The sequence below is a fragment of the Physella acuta genome, unplaced genomic scaffold (assembly GCF_028476545.2).
Source record: "Physella acuta isolate Inbredline_101_S28 unplaced genomic scaffold, ASM2847654v3 ptg000795l, whole genome shotgun sequence".
In the NCBI taxonomy this organism is placed as follows: Eukaryota; Metazoa; Mollusca; class Gastropoda; family Physidae; genus Physella; species Physella acuta.
In genome coordinates, this window is record NW_026732313.1 from 230,346 (window position 1) to 252,880 (window position 22,535).

General features: G+C 34.9%; 2 protein-coding genes across 2 annotated transcripts; one reads left to right on the forward strand and one right to left on the reverse strand.

The window, feature by feature from the left end:
* Positions 1-607: 607 nt before the first annotated feature.
* LOC131951052 (uncharacterized) lies at positions 608-5,408 on the reverse strand. The gene is made up of 4 exons (XM_059313320.1): positions 5,364-5,408; positions 4,304-4,685; positions 4,175-4,199; positions 608-1,074 (listed from the first exon to the last, which is right to left on the reverse strand). Exons 2-4 carry the CDS (start codon positions 4,658-4,660, stop codon positions 623-625), a joined length of 834 nt encoding a protein of 277 aa, XP_059169303.1. The 5' UTR covers positions 4,661-4,685; positions 5,364-5,408; the 3' UTR covers positions 608-622.
* A 6,436-nt stretch (positions 5,409-11,844) lies between these two features.
* On the forward strand, positions 11,845-16,117 carry LOC131951062 (uncharacterized). Its single transcript, XM_059313328.1, has 4 exons — positions 11,845-11,936; positions 13,537-13,613; positions 15,054-15,212; positions 15,964-16,117. Exons 1-4 carry the CDS (start codon positions 11,850-11,852, stop codon positions 16,115-16,117), a joined length of 477 nt encoding a protein of 158 aa, XP_059169311.1. The 5' UTR covers positions 11,845-11,849.
* Positions 16,118-22,535: the final 6,418 nt, after the last annotated feature.

Genomic DNA, 22,535 nt, shown 5'->3' on the forward strand with positions numbered 1-22,535 from the left:
GATTTGCAACTTTTATAGCATTTATTCTAAAAATATAAAATTTCTAAATTAATTTTAGGCTTAAGTTATTATTTTTTATTTTTTTTAAGGTCTAAATCTAAAAAGCACGTTTTTATTCCATGTCAACTACATTAATGGAAGGAATCTCGTCAACTCGCTGGTGTCCATTACAAAAATCAGATTTGAAAAGGAGAAAAAAAACAGAGCCATAATAAAGCATTATACTTGAAAACAAGTAAAAACAGAACCACAATAAAGCATCAGATTTGTGTAAAACAGAACCACAATAAAACATCAGATTTGAAAACAAGTAAAAACAGATCTACAATAAAACATCAGATTTGAAAACAAGTAAAAACAGAACCACAATAAAACATCAGATTTGAAAACAAGTAAAAACAGAACCACAATAAAACATCAGATTTGAAAACAAGTAAAAACAGATCTACAATAAAACATCAGATTTGAAAACAAGTAAAAACAGAGCCACCATAAAACATCAGGTTTGAAAACAAGTAAAAACAGAACCACAATGAAACATCAGATTTGAAAACAAGTAAAAACAGAGCCACAGTAAAACATCATATTTGAAAACAAGTAAAAACAGAGCCACAATAAAACATCATATTTGAAAACAAGTAAAAACAGAGCCACAATAAAACTTCAATCCCTTATCAGCCCTGTATATCTGCAGGAACAATTTATCTCCTGGGTTCAACTCTGTGGCAACAAAAGCAGCGCCGCAGGTGTCGGATTTGTTGATGGCAACCGTAGCCACATTGACTTCCTTCTCCGTACCGGGCATCACGTGACCACTACTACTGCCTGGGTCAGGGGTCCGGTGTCTGCGTCGTATATAAATAGTAACAAGCTTCTCCGCCAGTTTGTAAACCGTCAGCCCGACGCCGTAGAGGCCAGGTGTGGGCACCGTCAGCTCGCCCGTCCTGGGGTTGAAGTGGCCGCCGACATTGCAAGTCACGTGACCGAACTGGGTGATGACGTCACCGGCGTTGAGAGTGACGCCGCTGGAGATCTCAGCGCTGAAACCCGCACGTTGTGTCTGGCTCCGTGTCTCTGTAGGGGAATTGTTTGATTGGTTGGCGTCAATATACATATATATATATATATATATATATATATATATATATATATATATATATATATATAAATATATATATATATATATATATATATATATATATATATATATATATATATATATATATATATATGTGTGTGTATATATCTATCTCTCTCTCTATATATATATATATACACACACACACACACACACATATATATATATATATATATATATATATATATATATATATATATATATATATATATATATATATATATATATATATATGATAGATGTACATACATATATATATATATATATATATATATATATATATATATATATATATATATATATATATATATATATATATATATATATATATACACATATATATATATACATATATATATATATATATATATATATATATATATATATATATATATATATATATATAGTCGTATATATATATATTTTTTTTACTGTATATATATATATATATATATGCCTATATATATATATATATATATATATATATATATATATATATATATATATATATATATATATATACAGTAAAAAATTAAATAATATATAGTTTGTGATTTAATCTTATAAAACAGACTCGAAACGTTAAACTACAACTACATGTGTGCAGGGGGGGGGGGGGCCGGAAAAAATTGAATGTTTAGTTTAAATTGACTATTCCGCTGTATTTGTGTCGCGGGGTGGGGGATAGGGGGAAATGGTTTAAAGGTTAGCATACACAGACGGTTATGTTCTTTTTGTATGACGGAGTTGGGGGTAAAGTGAAAGTTCATTTTTCGAACCTGACGCTCTAAGGGGCAAGTAAAGTATTGTTCACCTGTGTATGTGCCCTCCCATATAAAGGTATTTGTTTACTAGCGAGGGTGTGTGTGTGGTGGGAGGGAAGATGGGAGGGGGGGGGGGTGGACGCAGTGTTTCGGCCTTTTTCTCCGCCCGGTTGGGGGGGGGGGGAAGCACTTGTAATTTTCGGAGAGGGGGGGTGGGTGGGAGTAGAGGGGGGGGGGGGGGGTGGGAGTACATTTTCCGGGGAGCGGACACTGGTAAATGTATATTTTTTCTATAAAAATTCTTTTTCGTTCGAGGGGAGTGGGGGGGGGGGGGGGAAGGGTTAGACTTTCTTCGGCGGGTAAAACGATGCCTGGAAGGTAGGACGGTTTATAAAGTATTGACAATATTTGATTTAGATAGACGGTTCTTTATCACTATTATGGTGTGGTGTGTGTGTTTGGATAGTTGTTTTATGTAGTCATAGTTTGACCGAGGCGAAGGGGATGCTTATCTTTATATTTAAACAGTGTTTTTTTTTACTCTTTCGATGATTTTATATGGGCCTGTATTTTACTCGCCAGTGTATTGCCGAAGCAGGTAAAAAGATGTATACAGGCTGTATATAAAGTCAATGTGTTTGGACTAGCGGGGAAGAAGGGTGGGTTAGTTGTTTAAAAATTCCGAGAATATGTTTGCATTACCCCGGGTTGACATAAACGTGTCACAAGATCCTTGACGTCGCTGTAACACGCGGAAGTTTAAAGTTAAAATTGTACTCCGTTGGGGTTGACGAGTGGTTTTGATCGATATGTTGAAAAGCACAGGAATAATTATAGGTCAGCTGTACAGGATTTGGGTATAAGGGACCTAATTCTAAATTCTTGGAGTCCCTAACTTGACATTCCCTCCCCTCTCTAAAGAATCTATCTATATATATAATTCTCTTCTGGGAGCCGTTAGAAAACAAGCTGCAAGCGCGCGCCTTGCAGTCCCCTCTCTTCCTTTCAATCGCTACCCCCCCCACCCCCCACCCCCATTGGTACTGTCGAATTCACAAATTATGAATTACTGAAAAGTAGAAAAAAACAACTAAATAGCGGCGTATGATACACCGCGGGTCGGCTCGTATATATAATTCTCTTCTGGGAGCCGCTAGAAAACAAGCTGCAAACGCGCCTAGAAAACAAGCTGTAAACGCGCTCCCTACCTCCCCACCCCTACATGGTTTTAGTGAGCTGTGTTAACTCTAAATGTTTACAAGGGGGGGGGGGGGGGAGGAAGAGGGGGGGGGGGGTTATGGTCCTTAACGAGCTACTTATAGTGTTTTAAAGAAATATTTTCAGTGGCAGCGTTGGTACTGTCGAATTCACAAATTTTGAATTACTGAAAAGTAGAAAAAACAACTAAATAGCGGCGTATGTTATGCCGCGGGCCGGCTCGTACATTTTAGTATAATAAAATTCAAAGTTTCATTTAAGCATATTTCTCGCGGAAAGAGGGGATCGAAAACACAGAGGCGTAGCGACCCTTCCAGGCGCCCGGGGACAAACTTTTCGTTTTGCACCCCCCCTCGAGATTTTGATTTGCACGCACCCCCCCCCCCCGCCTCAAACTTTCGATTTGCACCCCCCACTCGAGATTTCCATTTGCACCCCCCCTCAGACTTTCGATTTGCACCCCCGTCAACCTTTCAATTTATTTTTCCAACCCATTTTGGCGCCCCCTAAGGTCGGCGCCCGGGGACATATGTCCCCCCCCCCTCGCTACGCTACTGCGAAAACATAAAATGCATGTATTAAATATAAACTCTAATCACTGTTGCCCCAAACCTGTAAATTTAAAGTGAATGTTTCAAATGCCACCATTTCGGTAAAAAAAAACACAACAAAACTAAAAGAAACCCTGCTATAATTACTAAATCTTTATAATATGTATCAAGAGATAAAAATTATAATATTACGCTTTAGCAAAATGTGCTTTTTAAAGAGAACTTTTGTTTCTTTTATAATGGTTAGTAATTTTATGTTATTGATGAATAAGTAAGATTTAAATATTACTTTTGCGTGTACTGCTTACAAACATCTTAGTTGTATTTTAGTATTGGCTATTAGGTATCCGAATATTATATATGGTATTCACCAACAATATAATTTGTAGTTCTAAAGATAACCAAATCTCTAATACCTTAGGACCTTATTAAATGTATATAAGGTCAAGTGTGTTTACCTTCAAACTTATATTTGTTTTTAATTTTTAATAATTCTCACTCACCCAAAGCCTGTATCTTCCCAGATAGCTGAAAGTAAAAGAAGTTTTTCGCAATTATAATATTTGCGATATCTAGGGCTGTTACTTAATAAATTTTAGAATTTAAATAGACATGAAGATTAACGAACAAACCTGAACATTGAAACTTCTACATTGATGATTGCATTTCTCTAAATCTGAAACAATTTGTGTTTGTTTTTCTGTCACTACATTTACATCATCTTCAAGGCTTTTCACTTTTGTTAGAAGATCTTGAATACCATTTTTAATTCGTTCCGTATCATTTTTGCTGCCCGTTTCATTTTCGTAAACCTCAGTTCTTATTACAAAACTATTGAACAGCTCTCCTATCTCAGTTAGTCGCTGCTCGAAATGAAATGATTTCTTTCTTTCTGACGATTGTTTCTCTTCCAATTCTTTTAGTTTATCATTTAATGTGTTTACGACGTTTGATAACTCTTCGTACTTTTTATCAGCCGATTCAGCCATGATTTTGGTAAGTTGTAGTCGATCTCTATAAATATATATCTTTCACAGAATAATGAATATTTTAAAAATAATTCCATAATAATTCAATAGAATAAACTGTTTACCACGGTATCAGCAATAACGTCTGCATATAAAAAATTTACATTATATATATATATATATATATATATATATATATATATATATATATATATATATATATGTGTGTGTGTGTGTGTGTGTGTGTGCCTACATGGTCGAGCTGGACTGCTAACCTGTAAGTCTCGAGTTCGAATCCGGGTTCAAGTCAGTAGACCGTCCCTGAGTCCACCCTATTCTGATGGGTACCTAACTCACGTTAGGGAAAGTAAAGGCGGCTGGGCATAGTGCTGACCACACTATCTCTACATATGCCGAGGTCACAGAAACAAGTGGACTCTACTTCACTTGCCCCATAGACCGTCAGGTTTGAAAGGGAACTTTACTTTACTTATAGGCATATATATATATATATATATATATATATATATATATATATATATATATATATATATATATATATATATATATATATATATATATATATATATACGCGTATATATATATATATACGCGTATATATATATATATATATATATATATATATATATATATATATATATATATATATATATATATAGGCATATACATATACGATTAAATCAACACTTAAAAATATACAAACGTGTGAATAACCCAATAGAGCTCTTCTACACTCAATCACAATATACGACCACTTATAGACTATCCACGAAACCGTAATTCATATAAGTAATGTGTTCTATAAATATGTATGCTCGATACGAGGAAGCAATACGACGAGCTATACAACCCTAGTATTGATCTGAAACAAAATATTCCATTGAGACCTTAAAGCTATTGGCGCGAGGTAACATTTGACAATGAATTCTATACAACCATAAAAACTACATAAACAATAAAACAAATATTCCTTTGTCACTTTAATGCTGTTAGCAATAACTAAAATTTCACAATGAACTCTATAACACCATTAGAACTACATCAGCAATGAAATAAAATATCCCGTTGAGGCTTTAAATATATCGACGGTACGGGTTCTGTCACGTAGTGTTATGTAAAACGATAAAAAAAAACCTAGATAACCCATGAGGTGAAGCGGGAATGATCTCCCTTTAACTGTCTCGTATATTCTTATATAACACTAAGGGGGAATGCACTTCTAGTGTAATCGGGCTATAGACATTTTTACAAGCTTTTATTTAACTTGCTTCCTCGTCCAGTCTGTCGACAGTCGGTCTGTCGCCATATTTCGAAACGCTCGATCGAAATTTCGGGCACTTCTAACTGAAAGATTTGTTTGAAAGTTGACACGTGGGTCAAGACTTTTAGCCAATGTAATTTGACATTGAATTTGACCTAATTGGACGCCTAGTTATTTTTTTAAAGAATTAATTAAATTGTTGTCCAAATTAATAGACAGCCTTATCCAACTATTCCGCACTATTATAAACGCGTTATCACGTTCATTACTTTTTAGCCATGCAATTCTATTGTAAATTTTAAAAAAAAATTTAAAGTACTGAAAAAAAGTAAGATTTAGGGGTAAATGTACCTTCGTGTGATAATGTCCATTTTCAACAAAAATGTTAAATGCACTTTGCCGGCCGCACATCACGTTTAATTCTTGTTTGTTTCTATTAAATTGTGATTAAATCATTGATTTAAATTTTAGCTCATTTGGATATAAATTATAGCTCATTTGATATAAATGATAGGCCTAGCTGATTTTGATTTCAGTATAGCTCGATTTGTTTTAAATTATAATTACATTATGGCTAACTTATATATAAATAATGTTTCATCGTGTTTTAAATCCTTTTGATCACTCTGTGGAACATTTTGATTTAAATTATAGCAAACATGTATTAGCAGCCCCTTATGCGACGTCCAGAACTATAAATGTCGCAAATCAATTTATTAAAAAATGGCTCTGTACTTTTATATAATACGCCTAGATCTATATGGCAAATATATACCAGCAATCTCAGAAACGAATTAACACTATAAACTGTCTTAATTCTCAAAGAATTAAACATACTATATAAAAGAAGCAATACGTACGACAGACAGACACAGAGACAACAATGAAGCAAATTGAATACAAAGTTGTCAACTATTGCTATCAATGCATTAATGCAGGAGTCTCCAAACTTTTCAGTCCGAGGGCAGCATTAACTATCAAATTTCAGTTCGGGGGCCAGTTTCTTCCAGGCGTGTCTTTGATTTTTCTGGGCAAAGTTCCTCAGCCATCACCAACAAACGTATTTTCCGCGCACAAAAAGAGCTCCGCAGGCCGGATGAGAGGAAGTCGTGGGCCACATCGGGCCCACGGGCCGTAGTTTGGAGACCCCTGCGTTAATGAATACTTTTATTTTATTTTCTAAATCCTAATAAGACCTAGATCTAGACCTAGATGCTGGTTTAGCGTTTTTAGGTTCGTAGCCTCAAAAGGATAGGACATAGAGCACCAACGAAAACACGAACTAAACGGAAATGGGAGAAACTGCACGAAGTTTGTAATAGCTGCATTTGTTTTTTGTAAAATGTAAACAAGCGCGATGGTCTAGCTAAAATTAAACGAAACTTAAATCTAATCCGTCAGTGTTTATAGACCCTTATACACAGTATTGTATTTAATATATCAATTATTGCTTGTTTATAATAATCTCTAGAATATTCTGGGTAACATTTATTTAGCTGTTTTTGTTTTCTAGATCTAACAAGTATTAATATGCTTCATCAAAGCATTTTAGTTTATATAAATGATACTTGTATAGTTCTAAGACCAAGCTCTATCTAGTATTGTTCATACAAATTATAAAATTAAGATCAATAGATGCTTTTCATCTTCTAAGTCTAAGCATTCGTATTAGTACAAAGAAAACTACTGTAGCTGTGTAGATTTCGAGATAATTTTTCATACAAAGCAGTAATCTACAGATATATTTATATGTGAGAGTGTGTGGCCATACTTCAGAATGCTATTGCCTCTCGTAAAGTGTATCTCATCCTGTATTGGTAAGTACGCAAAACGTTTCATTGCATTAGAGTTCAGTCAGCTCTTATGGGTACCTGACTTACGCAAAGGAAAGTTAAGGCGGCTTGGCAAAGTGCTGATAACACAACGTTTTCATATCCCATGTTCGCCGAGACAGGTGAACTCTATTTCATCTACCCTATTTGCCATCAGTTCAGCTAGGGTGTGTTGCTATTACCAAAGGTATTTTATTACCAAGCAGTCCCTCCCCCACAAAAAAATAGCATGAAATACCTCAAACATGCTCAATTTTAAATTCACTTTTTTGCCTTTTATTTTGTATACAGTAAATTAACTTTATAGTGAAAGTTATAACAAAATACCAATTAGTTAGAGCTAGACTAAGTTATGCTTTGTTAGGGGTCATCCATTTATGCCCCCCCCCCCCCCCCAGCGTCACACGTGTCCACTTTCGAAGGACCCCTTTCCCTAGGTGGACGTCCACAAAAATTTAGTAAACCTCTCATAACTTACTGTCAATTAACTAATTTTATAACATATAACGTGTATCCAGTGGGGTTGCGAGGTCGGGTGTCACCCGGTGCGGCACTTAATGATGTCACCCTCCAGAGGCGTAGCGACCCTTCCCGGCGACCGGAGACAAACTTTCAATTTTCGATTTGCACCTCCCCCCTCAAACCTTAGATTTGCAGCCCCCTCCACCTCCACCCTTGTAGGGATTTGTCAAATTTGATCTTAAAAGACTTTTTAATACTTGAATTAATCACTTAACTAAGTGGAATTATCATTTTTCTCTATATATTTTGCTTTTTTTTGCCTTGGTGTCACCCCCTAAATGGTGTGGAACCCCCCCTTAAATGGTGTCACCCAGTGCGTTCCGCACCCCCCGCCCCCCTCGCTAAGCCACTGCGTGTACCTTGCAAAGCTTTTAGTAGGCTTTTATATGAAAAGACTAAGTATAAGTTTGGTCTTATAGATAAGCGTTTTATTTTTTTTTAAAGTTTTTGCCATACCAAACAAAAGCTGCAAAGTATTAACATTTTTTTATATAGATAGAAAATAAAATGTTAATACTCTATCTTAATACACTATCCCTTCATATGCCGAGGTCACACAAACAAGTGAACTCTACTTCATTTGCCCTGTAGACCGTCGGGTTTGAAAGGGAACTTTACTCTCTTCTGCACCCGTAGGATCAGTGTTTCTTCCAGACTTTTTTCTCCGGGGGGGGGGGGGGGGCACTTGAAATTTTCAGGGGGGAGGGGCGGTAGACTTTCTTCGGGGGGGGGGGGGGTCGGACACTGTTAAAAGTATATATTTTCTATATAAATTATATACATTTCATTTCGTTCGGTGGGGCGGTACAATTTTTTCGGGGGGAGGGGGCCTTTGCCCCCCCCCCCCCCCCAGAAGAGATGCCTGGAAGAAACTCTGCGTAGTATGCATCCTCGGGTTCATGACATCAAATTCTATTTACTTTATTTCTCGCTTACCAAAAGGGCAGTCAGGATTTGTGCTATTGTCTAGAAAATCTCTGGAAAAGTATTTTTTAGACTTTTTAAAGTTTGGAAAATCATTGTTATTGTAGACTGGTTTTTTAAAAAAGTCTGAAAATATGTGTGCCGTTAGTCCACAACGTGTGAATGTGCGAAGATCATGTTCTTTATTCAATGAGTTATCGCGCATGGACACCGTGTACTTCTGAAATGTACACAATTTTTCATAGACATAAAAAAAAAAAATCATTGCATTTTTAAATTGAAGAGGGGGTAGGAAGGTTGCAGACCAAATATTTACAGTGGCGTAGCGAGGTCTGGTGTCACCCGGTGCGGCACCCCCCCCCTTGCTACGCCTCTGAATATTTATATTAATTTTTGTGAGTATCTGATGAGTGCTAATGCTCGTAAGGCTGTTGCCGTGTAGTGTGTAGTACACACTGACGCTTTCCGTTGGGAATACATTTCGGGTAATTAACGTGAGGAAACTATTCAACGGAGGCTAAGATTTACAATATATATGGCCTAAGGGCCTAAACTAGATGATTATCTCTAGCAGAGATGTAACGTATTTTTTCTCAAACACGTCCATCCATGGTACAAACCACCTCCCCCCTTTTTTTTTCAAGTGGTCTCGGCTGACCGTGAGACCAACGACCACAGTCCATATGCGAAGTTATATAATAATCTACTTTTAATCTGGTTATTTTGAGTTTATTAGTTGAAATAAAAAGACAAGACATACATTGTTTTCGGCTTCGTTTCAAAATAATGATGTGGCTTACTGTGATTGGTTTACACAATCTATTAGGACCTAGATCTAAGTGCTTTTAAACTCAAGTTTCAGTTGTTTGAAAATTTTAACAATGTACTTGAAACGACGTAAATTGTTTGAGAAAATGCGATCTCTGAATCTCACTTTCTCCCCCCTCCCCACCACCCAGCTTGTGAAAAAAAAAACTTAATTTTTTTTTGATTTGGCGGCGGCGACAGATACATCTCTGACATATTTAATTTGAGCTCTGTTTTTTTTTTAAATGAGAAATGCCGATTTTCTTTTTCTTTAAATGTATAATCCAACATTTGGACGTCCACAATGACCTGATCCCCCCCCCTCCCCGTCCACACGCTTCCAAAAAAGTCGGCTTTTTTTAACCACCCCCTCTCAGTGTGAACGTCATAAATGGATGTCCCTTTATCCCAGGTACGTTGTTAATGGGCTACAGGTGTTATGGGCCACAGGTGCATTGGGTCACATGTGCATTGGGTCACAGGTGCATTGGGTCACAGGTGCTTTGGGTCACAGGTGCATTGGGTCACAGGTGCTTTGGGTCACAGGTGCATTGGGTCCCAGGTGCTTTGGGTCACAGGTGCATTGGGTCACAGGTGCATTGGGTCACAGGTGCTTTGGGTCACAGGTGCATTGGGTCACAGGTGCTTTGGGTCACAGGTGCATTGGGTCACAGGTGCATTGGGTCACATGTGCATTGGGTCACAGGTGCATTGGGTCACAGGTGCATTGGGTCACAGGTGCATTGGGTCACAGGTGCATTGGGTCACAGGTGCTTTGGATCACATGTGCTTTGGGTCACAGGTGCTTTGGGTCACAGGTGCATTGGGTCACATGTGCATTGGGTCACAGGTGCTTTGGGTCACAGATGCTTTGACCATAGATGGTATGTCCAGAATTGATCCACGACTAAAGGGGAATTACACATTTGTAGTTTTTTCACATCTCGTTTGTATAATAATGTTAAGATAATAATAAGATAAGGAAGAATGAAAAGTTTGTATGAAAAATGAATATTAAAGATGTATTAATGATGTATTAATGATGCATATATTCAAATTTTATAGCAACTCAAAAAGTATAGAATGTATGCGAAAAAGATAGATATATAGAATATAGAACATGTCGACTATGATATTAATCTTTAAAGTAAATGATATAAGATAAAATGAACTAGAAAGATGGATAAAAAGATATATAAGATTGCTTTATAAAAATGTGCCTTGGTGTAACATAAAATAACATATATATATATATATATATATATATATATATATATATATAAATATATATATATATATATATATATATATATATATATATATATATATATATATATATATATATATATATATATATATATATATATATATATTTGAAATGAAACAGTATACCAATGTTCACAACAATAGTGATTTGAAAATGTATAAAAATTATATAATCTAGATGTTCCAGTTTGGACTTTTGTCACAAATTACAGTAAATTATACACTGAACACATTGTGTCAGTGGCGTAGCGAGTTCGGGTTTCACCCGGCGCGGCACTTAATGGTGTCACCCCCCAGAGGCGTAGCGACCCTTCCCGGGGACAAACTTTCAAATTTTCGATTTGCACCCCCCCCCCCTCAAACTTTTGATTTGCACCCGCCTCAAGTTTTTCTCTATATATTTTGCTATTTTTTGTCTTGGTGTCACCCCCCTTAATGGTGTCACCCGGTGCGGTCCGCACCCCCCCCCTCGCTACGCCTCTGCATTGTGTACATAACATTTGCGTCGTGAATGCTTATACACTTTATCTATCCGGTAGTATTGAATGTGTGTATCACACTGGCACCGACGCACGCAATGGAGTACATTTTCACCATGCCCCCTCTGCCGCAAGAAACTGATGCGATGTTCATCTTTCACACAACGCACACGATTCAATTTCCTGTAAGTCTTTAATGTTGGTTTTTATTTTTGTTTTAGAGATAAACCAAAGGCGGATAGCCAGCGGCATTATCTGTTATTTGAATAAAAAAAAAACAACATCGGACTCATGAAAATATTTAAAAAAAATTCTTACATGGAGTAAAATCGTATCTTCCTGAGCTCGGTGATTCATAGGACTGTGCGTTAGTGCGGTAAAGGCGCATGTTGAGAGTTTCAAGTTCGGATCCCGTGTTCGAGTCTAAAGCATGTCCTTGATATTACCCAGTTCTGATGGGTATTAAAGTTTCTGAAGAAAGTGAAAAGGTTGATGAGCAGAGAACTGACCTGACTCCACCCTTTGTGTATCCTGTCGGCCGCCTGGTCTTAGAAGAGAAGATTCTTATTTGATGTTAGTCGTGAGCTGAGGCATGCAGATCAACTGTTTCAGATATAGGGGAAGGGTGGATGTACTCAGGTGAACTATAGAGACAGAGTAAGGGTGGATGTACTCAGGGGAACCATAGAGAGTGAGTAAGGGTGGATGTACTCAGGTGAACTATAAAGAAAGGGTGGATGTACTCAGGTGAACTATAGAGAAAGGGTGGATGTACTCAGGGGAACTATAGAGTAAGGGTGGATGTACTCAGGTGAACTATAGAGAGAGTAAGGGTGGATGTACTAAGGCGAACTATAGAGAGAGTAAGGGTGGATGTACTCAGGTGAACTTTAGAGTAAGGGTGGATGTACTCAGGTGAACTATAGAGAAAGGGTAGATGTACTCAGGTAAACTATAGAGAGAGTAAGGGTAGATGTACTCAGGTGAACTATAGAGAGAGTAAGGGTGGATGTACTCAGTTGAACTATAGAGAGAGAAAGGGTGGATGTACTCAGGTGAACTATAGAGAGAGTAAGGGTGGATGTACTCAGGGGAACTATAGAGAGAGTAAGGGTGGATGTACTCAAGTGAACTATAGAGAGAGTAAGGGTGGATGTACTCAGGTGAACTATAGAGAGAGTAAGGGTGGATGTACTCAAGTGAACTATAGAGTAAGGTTGGATGTACTCAGGTGAACCATAGAGAGAGTAAGAGTGGATTCGTGTGAACAATAGAGAGAGTAAGGTTGGATGTACTCAGGTGAACTATAGAGACAATAAGGGTGGATGTACTCAGGTGAACTGTAGAGAGAGTAAGGGTGGATGTACTCAAGTGAACTATAGAGAGAGTAAGGGTGTATGTACTCAGGTGAACTATAGAGAGAGAGAGAGAGAGAGTAAGGGTGGATGTACTCAGGTGAACTATAGAGAGAGTAAGGGTGGATGTACTCAGGTGAACTATAGAGAGAGTAAGGGTGGATGTACTCAAGTGAACTATAGAGAGAGTAAGGGTGGATTACTCAGGTGAACTACAGCTTAAGGGTACTAGACCAGTCATAAGAATGACACTAGATTCAGGGGCAGATCATGTGTACGCTCTACAATCCGACCACACCGTCCCATAATCTTATAATCAAATAATATTAACACAATGTTATAATCTGTAAGTATATTATAAGGAATCGTATTATCCATGTTACCAAAATGCTACATTGCACCAACAATATACAAATCGCATGTTCTTTAGGTAACAGCTAATTTCGGTCAGACAAGTTTCCTTCTGCAGTTCAATAAACCCCAGCAAGTTGCGATAAACATACCATTGTGAGTACTCTATTCTCTTCATGTAGTACACTATATTTACCACAGTGAGTACTGAATTATCTTCATGTAGAACACCATATTTAGAACACCACAAATACCGTAACCTACTAACGAATTTCGTTTACAAAAATTGTATTTTATTCAGGATTTTTTTTTAGAAAGATCGTGCTTTGAATGCTATTTGAGAAAAATAAATCTTACACGATAGGCTTTGGTGCGTAGAGAGCTTAAATAATTAAGAAATTGAATTATTTTTATCAAATAATATTTATTTCGCAAAATACAAAATTAAGCTAGTCCAAGAAACTAGAGCCTACCTACTAGAAGCTAAGAATTGTTCAATAAACTAAAGATTATATCACAGAAAAGTCACTATACAGTAGTCCAAGCTGATTTCATGGTTATTCCGTTACATAATGAATCAGGATTGCTTCACACCGTAATTGGATATTATCAGTACAAATACAACAAAATAGTACATAAACAACTTATTTTTCAGTGAAATTACTCACCTGAGATTGGGAAATATTTTTTTTCAAGAAGAAAAACACTGCCTGTGAATTTTAATTATTTTCTCCAAAAAACAAACAAACAAACAACAACCACCTCGATCACAGCTGTCCAACCAATGTACACAAACGGAATCCAATTCGTATTGTGTGAAACGAAACACACCTATAGTCTGTTTCGAGTATGAATTTGGGTCTAAAGGGATCAAGAAGCAGCATGGCAGATTTTAGCTATTGCGTAGAATCATTGGGTGTTATTTCACTTTGTAGCAAAATTGATACAATATGAAACGAAGGGTTAAGCAACTTTATAATAATATTATTTTATTATGCTAATAATGACCCTTAAAGGATATTGCTATTTGTAAGATTGCGATTAAATGTGTGTTAATTAGAAACCTAATTATATACCTCAGTTTATTAGCTTTCTAATAATATTATTTTATTTTGGTATTTGTGGCACTTATTTGAGTATTAATATAAAGAGGTAGGTGATTAAACTATATTTAGATATCTTATGTAAATAACGTTCTTACAATATGATTTTATTTTGATAATGATGTAACTTTTCGTATATTACTATTAAAATGTTGGTTAAATTATGTGTAGACATTTTTTAAAATGTCTTTATAAAAAAGTAATTTACCTTTGGTAAAAACGTTTGTTATGTCATTTGACACAATGTGTTACATGATGTTTTTATTTACTTAATTGTTCCATCCTCTAATTTCTGTACAATTAACAATTTGATTTTCTTTAAAATAATATATAAAAAATAAATAAATATTAGAAACAATCGCGTGAACAATATTTCTATTTATAATTTCATTACTTAAATGAAAATATTTTTTTTTCTCTTTTTTTCTTTTATTATTGTTTAAAAATCGTTTTGATATTATTAAGTTTAAAAGTAAACTGTCTCTTTCTTAAGAACACCAGGCGATACTGAGAAGGGTGCTGTTATGGAGTTTTTTGCAAGCAATGATTTTCAAATAAATGTGTACATGGTTTTCGGTGAAAAAACGTTTGAGGTCTTTCTTCCTGTGCCCCTCGAGCTGTGGACTAGCGTTTATTTTGCATTTACTGTACAGTAAGAATAAACATAGAAATGATTATTAAAAAGTATTCAAATATTTAGATATATGAAGATATAAGTATGGCAGAGACGTAGCGATGGGGGGGGGGGGGGGGGCAGGGGGGTACATATGTCCCCGGGCGCCGACCTTAGGGGGCGCCAAAATGGGTTGTAAAAACAAATTAAAACGTTATTTTAGTTGCATTTTTGCATTATAAATAGTTTAAGGGAGGAGGGATGCAAATAGAAAGTTTGAGGGGGGGGGTGCAAATCGAAAGTTTGAAGTGGGGGGGGGGGGGTGTAAAATGAAAATTTGCTCCCGAGGGGGGGGGGGCGCCAAATTGAAAGTTTGTCCCCGGGCGCCGGGAAGGGTCGCTACGCCTCTGAAGTATGGCCATACATAATCGTTACAAAAACACACCATAAGCACACCACCAACGGAAATTGACATATGGCTAGACACATGTATTGTTTATATTTTTATATATTTTAAGATAAAAGTATGGCCATAAACAATCGTTACACAAACACACTACCAGCGGTAATTGACAGATGGATAGACACATTAATGGACAGACAAAGAAGCAGTTTCGGAGGAAAGTATGAATGCAGAAGAGATGGACAGACTGACGGACGTAGAGACGGGTAGGCAGACAACAGGCAGACAATAAGCAGTTAGGACAGAAAAACTGGTTCCATTTAACGTATTCTACGCTTTCTATATAAGACACAGATGTACGTGTATATATTTTTATTTAATTTACAGAGATAGTGGTGCATCTATTAGTGTAGTCACTAAGGAATCGAACTGGGTAAATATTATCTTTTACACGCAGAAAGGAAGATTGCGCTTTGGCGGGCAGGAGATACAAGACGGAGAGGAAAAAGAAGTTTTCCTTTTAGAGTATGCTCTCACCTAATAATTTACTCTTTTAAATTTGAAAAGATGTCTTTTGTTAGAAATGTATATTTTATTGTTCTTTTGTGTGTGTGTATATTTTGATATTTATTTTCGTACCCGTTTTACATGCAATTGGATAAAAATATAAAAAAAAAGAACTTATTTAAAAAAAAATGCGAATAAGATTGCAGGACTACAAAACATTAATAAAAGTTAAAATAACACATTGTGAGTTTAGTATATTACAAATTACGAGCAGACATTTTTTTATCCTTCAGCTTCCGTATTTTTTAAAGCTATTTAGTTATTTTCTTTTTAAATTCATCAATTTTTGTTTTGATGTGTATAATATAATTATAATTTAGATAGGAATAACATTAATATTTCTGAACTTGTAAGCTTTGAAACATAATAGCGAGGATTACTCCTTTAAATAAAAATAAAAATTGTTATCAAATACTGCTTCCGTTCTACAATAATCTCGTACAAAATTAAGTAAAAAACATTTAACAGCAGTAAAAAACAATGCAATATGAGCTTATATATATATATATATATATATATATATATATATATATATATATATATATATATATATATATATATATATATATATACTAAATTTTGCATATTTGATTTTTAGAAACGAATTTTATCAGATGAACTTATGTTATGAAGATAATGAAAATGCTCTATTAGGTAGGAAAACGCTTATTAAATGTGTGACGTATATATGCACATCTATCTATATACTACTAAAAGTCAACTTTGTTTACATGTTTGAATATTTATTTGTTTGCCTGATCGAAAATTGTGATATGTTCGACTCTATCTGGAAAGCTGTAAAATGGTATGCAGGTAGAGAATAATTTTTTAATGCAGACAGACTGTTGATCACAAATTTATTTAAAGACGTTAATTAATTTATTGATTTATTCCTACGCAGAATAACCCATTTTTTTTTAAAATGTTAGAACCTTGACTAAACTTTGTGGGAATAGTGACGTCACAGGTTTTTGTTTACTCTTTAGTACAATAAAATGGCGGCGTCTATTGAAGAAAATTGTGTTCCCATTCAAAAGTTTAACGCGTTCTAAATCTAATTTTCTGTCGGTCATAACTTTAACAATACGTCCGTTTGCTGTATTTATTACGTTCCAACACTTATATCAATTTTCAACTGTCTTTTTCATTTAGTTTTACGATAAATTTCTCTAGATCTAAAGATCAGCTATCGAAGGAAATTTATGAATCTAGCCTAGATCTAGATCTAGCCTAGATGTAGGTCACTAGATTCAATGTAAATTCTACATCTAGAATCTATTTCAGGCCTTAATTATTTTATATAAATCTTTGTTTGGCTTATTTAAGATAAAATTTAATTTGAAAGTTAGTACTACTAGACTTATTTTTAGATCTAGATCTAGAATCTATACGCGTAAATCAAGTTGCATAAGGAGACACATAGTATAGTATAAAAATTCACTTGTGACGTCACGAGTAAATAGCTAAAATGGTAGCGTAGTCAGCTCTCATGCAGGAGGCACGGGTTCTAGACCAATATGTCAGTGAAATTTTTTTTTTCAATTTTTTTTTTTAGATGTGAATGATAACGTTGCCTATCTGAACTTGGCAAGATACAGGGCAGGTGAAGTAGAGTTCATCTGTTTCTTTGTCCTAAGCATATGAAAGGATAGTGTGGTCAGATACATGCTCGGCTGGAATTGTTTTTTAAACGATAAAAACATGTTGTCTGAGACTTGGCAGGACACTGGGCAGGTGAAGTAGAGTTGAGTAGGTCACCTGTGACGTCAGTTTATGAAGGGATAGTCCGAAATCGGTGTTTTCGGTGTTTTTAAAAGATAAAAAACATATATTTGAATGTGGGGTCTGTTTTTTGTGACGATAAGTGACACTGCAGTAGCGTACCGAGGAGGGGGGGGGGACGGTAGGGGAGGGGAGGCGGGGGGGTGGGGAGGGGAGGCGGGGGGTGGGGAGGGGAGGCGGGGGGGGGGGGGAGGGGAGGCGGGGGGGGGAAGGGGGGGTGGGGAGGTGGAGGGGGGAAGGGGGGGGGGACATATGTTGGGGCGCCAAAATGGTTTGGAAAAATAAATTGATAGGTTGAGGGGGGTTCAAATCGAAAGTTTGAGTGGGGGGGGGGTGCACATCAAAAGTTTGAGGGGGGGGTTCAAATCGAAAACTTTGTCCCCGGGCGCCGGGAAGGGTCGCTATGCCTCTGAGTGACAGACGTGATGTTTTTTGATGGATGACCCCCGAAACCCACAGTTATCCAACGGATGACGGGTATTCTAGTATACTACTAAAAATCAAGTTTGTTTACATGTTTGAATATTTATTTTCTTGTTTGTTTTTTTGTTTGTCTGATTGAATACTGGAGAGAATCGGCGCTAGGTGGAGAGCTGTAAAATAGTATGTGGGTAGAGAACAATTTTTGTTTTCAGACAGACTGTTAATCACAAATTTATTTAAAGACGTTAATTAATTTATTGATTTGTTCATAGGTATATTAACCACATTAATTTTAAAAGATTAGAAAAACGACTTGACTTGACGGGAATAGTGACGTCACCTGATCTGTTTACTTTTTAGTACAATAACATGGCGGCTTCCATCATAGACTTTGTGGCCCATTCCAATGTTTAACGCGTTCTAAAGCAAATTTTCTATCGGCTATAGCTTTAATACTACGCCCGTTTGCTGTTTTTTTACGTTCCAAAACTTATATCAATTTTCAACTGTCTTTTTCATTTAGTTTTACAATAAATTTCTCTAGCTCTACAATCTGTCCAAGAAAGTTATTTATAGATCTAAAAATATCAGGTGGCCAAGCAAGTTATTTATAGATCTAGATCTAGAATCTAGGTCAAACCAAAGATTAATTAGATACATACCAAAGATTAATTAGATAAAAATACAATCCACTTTATAATCATAATACATTTTAGTCCTTAAATACTTAATATAAATCTTTGTGATTCTCTATCTAGATCTAGGTCTATCTAGCTAGAATAGGTCTAATGATCAGATCTAGATTCTAGATCTAGAATATAGATCTAGCAAGAGTTACGCAAAAACTAGACTTAAGCAAACGAGTCGTAGAATCTAAAGCTAGATAATTCTATCTAGATCTAGATAATTTCAGACCTTCATTATTTTATATAAATCTTTGTTTAGCTATGTAATTGGCTAATTTAAGATAAAATTTAATTTGAAAGTTACTACTACTAGACTTAGGTCTAGATCTATGCGCGTAAATCATGTTGCTTAAGGAGACTCAAAGTACTAAACTATAGTATTAAAAACATCTGTGACGTCACGAGTTAAATAGCAAAGTTATTAGTGTAATAGGCTTTCATGCGTGAGGCGCGGGTTCTAGACACATCACGTCAATGTTAATTTTTTTTTCAATTTTTTTTATTGTTTAGATCTGAATGATAAAGTTGCATATCTGAACCTGGCGGGATGCAGGGCAGGTGAAGTAGAGTTCATCTGTTTCTTTGTCCTAACCATATGAAGGGATAATGTGGTCAGAGACATGCTCGGCTGGAATAGTTTTTTAAACTATAAAAACATGTTGTCTGAGACTTGGCGGGACACTGGGCAGGTGAAGTAGAGTTGAGCAGGTCACATGTGACTTCAGTATATGAAGGGATAGTCCGAAATCGGTGTTTTTAAAAGATAAAAAAAAACATCTTTTTAAATGTGGGGTCTGTTTTTTTGTGACGATAAGTGACAGACGTGATGTTTTTTTATGGATGACCCTCGAAACCTACAGTTATCTAACTAGGTAACGGGTAGTCTAGTAATATATAAAAGAGAATAAATTAATCAAGTTTATGAGTTTTAAGAGTTTAAATAGATTGAGCATTGTCCAGCACGTGGAGATCTTTCAATAGAGAGTACAAAAAAAAAACAAAAAAAAAACAGAATGCCGACATTACCGGATAAAGCGCCCCCCCCCCCCAACACACACACACACACACTTCTCCATTCGGTAGTAAGCTAAACTCATTTAAAATATGGCAAAATTTAAAATAGTCTGATGTTATACGTAGTTTTTTATTTTCTTTTTTTCGGCATTTTCGGTAGGCGGAAGTAGTTATTTATGCATCTCTGGTTTCGCATAAATCCATCAATTGATTACAGTATTAATTAGGTTTTTGTTATTGACCATTGAGCGGTTCCCCGTAACGTCTATTTCAGTTCCTTCAAAAAACTTGAGTATTTAACTAGATTACTAGACTACCTGTTATCCTTTGAAAAACTTGGGGTTTAGGGGAGTCATTCATAAATGACTTCACGCCACTTTAACGCTTTTTATAATACCCCTTCGCACTGTCAAACATCGTCACAAAATGCCAGACCCACACTATATTGAGATATAATATTGTTTATAGTATTTATCTAAATATTTAAAAACAACAATTTGGTTCACATTAGCTTTATTAGAATCCTTTACAATAGACCAAGATAAAAAAAAAAACAACTGTTGTTGGCATAGGTTGAAAAAAACGTGAGTGTTTTTGGTAATCTACTTAATTTTCTATTGAAAACTGCTAATGTATATTTTTTTCCTCTAAATCTTAAGTGTGCAAAAATGTATGCTTAAGTGTTACTTGTGTGAGTGTATTAAAAAAAAGAATATGAATAAAATGGAAAAAAATTTAAGGAACTATAAAACGAAACAATTACAGGTTTTATTTTTATAACAAAATAATTAAAAAAAAAATGAAACTAAATATTTTTTTTTGCAATTACAATTACATTTAAGTTAATCAAATGACTATTTACTTTGAATCGCCCTTTAAAATAAGTATTAGGATGTTTTGAGTTTTATTCTTACATTATCAGAGATAATAAATATTTGGAAACTACTTTAATCAAACTTAATGGAATCAGAAAACATCTGTATTGACTGAAAAATATAATATCCAACTATTTTTTTTTCTTTACAAATGAAGGCAAGAAAAATCTAGCTGTATAAGAGAAATGAAGAATTTGGGTAAATTTGTTTATAAAAGTAAATTCACATTTTTTTTCTCATATCAGAAACGTAAGTGGTTTTCAATTTCAGTAACGTCTAAATTTTTATTTATTTAAAAAAAATATTTATTGGGATTGTTTTTAAAGAATATATTATAAAAAAATCTTACTTGTCTGTGCCTGCATGAATAAATTCTATAATTAATCCAAACATTAAATTCGTCAGTCTCGAAATTGAAAATCTGTCAATGTATTTTAACGAAGATCGTTAATCTTGGTGGAACTTGCATCTAATAGGAATAACACATTAAAAAATCATTAGAGCTAACGTCGTTAAATAAAATGAATTGGAACCTTAGTCGTAAGTTGGGATTATTCATTGTGTACCATCTGAATGAGAAGAATTACAAATAAAATATTACGAATGGATGGGTTTCGATCCAGCAATTTGTAAAAATATTACATATTATTTAATTACTCTCTATAAGAAAGTAAAATTACGACAAATATTATTTTAAATTAAATTACATCCCGATTAACTAAATTTCATAGGTAAGAAACAACGATATATATATATATATATATATATATATATATATATATATATATATATATATATATATATATATATATATATAATCTAAAGCCTGAAGTAGTTCAGTAAAAAAACTCACTGTTGTTGAAAAGTTTTTTCATATTTAATTTTTTTCTGTATCGTTTTAACAGAGAATCTGCACTATGCGTTTAAGTATAAAATACATATTTAAATCTAAATAGAAAACAGTTCTCTTTTAAACCAAAATTTTATACACAAATTTATTTATTGACGCTAATTAATTTACCTATTTATTCATAGGTAAAAACACCCTTTAAATTTTAACAAGTTGTGAGCAAATACTTTATTTACTTATCTTAACAATACAAATGTCTTCCATGTTGTTATTGTAAAGTTTTATGCATTATAACCACAAAGCTAGCTTTTCTCTCGGCTATGGCTCTTTGTTATTTTTTTATAAGGTTCCAACACTTTCAGCAATTTTAACAGGATGCGTTTCACATTTAATCTCATTCGATAATAAAACAAATTTATCTACAGCAACAGATAAACTAGACTAAATATCAATTTTTTGCCTAGAAGAATCTAGAACTATGATCTAGAATCCAGAATGTAGGCCAATCAAGGGCAATAACACAATGAATATATATTTTTTAATAAACTATTTGAGGCCTAAAATAAAATCTTTGTTTCTTGGCTATGGAATGGTTAAATAATTAAAATAATATGAGGCGTAATTTTACTTTATTGCGGAAAGTGGTCTCGGAGATTATATAAAACAATACTAAATATTTTTATTTAAAGGTTTATGACTAGCTGGCGGAGAGAACAGTTCAATAGTGACCGTGTAGGAGGTATGAGTTCGAAACACATCATG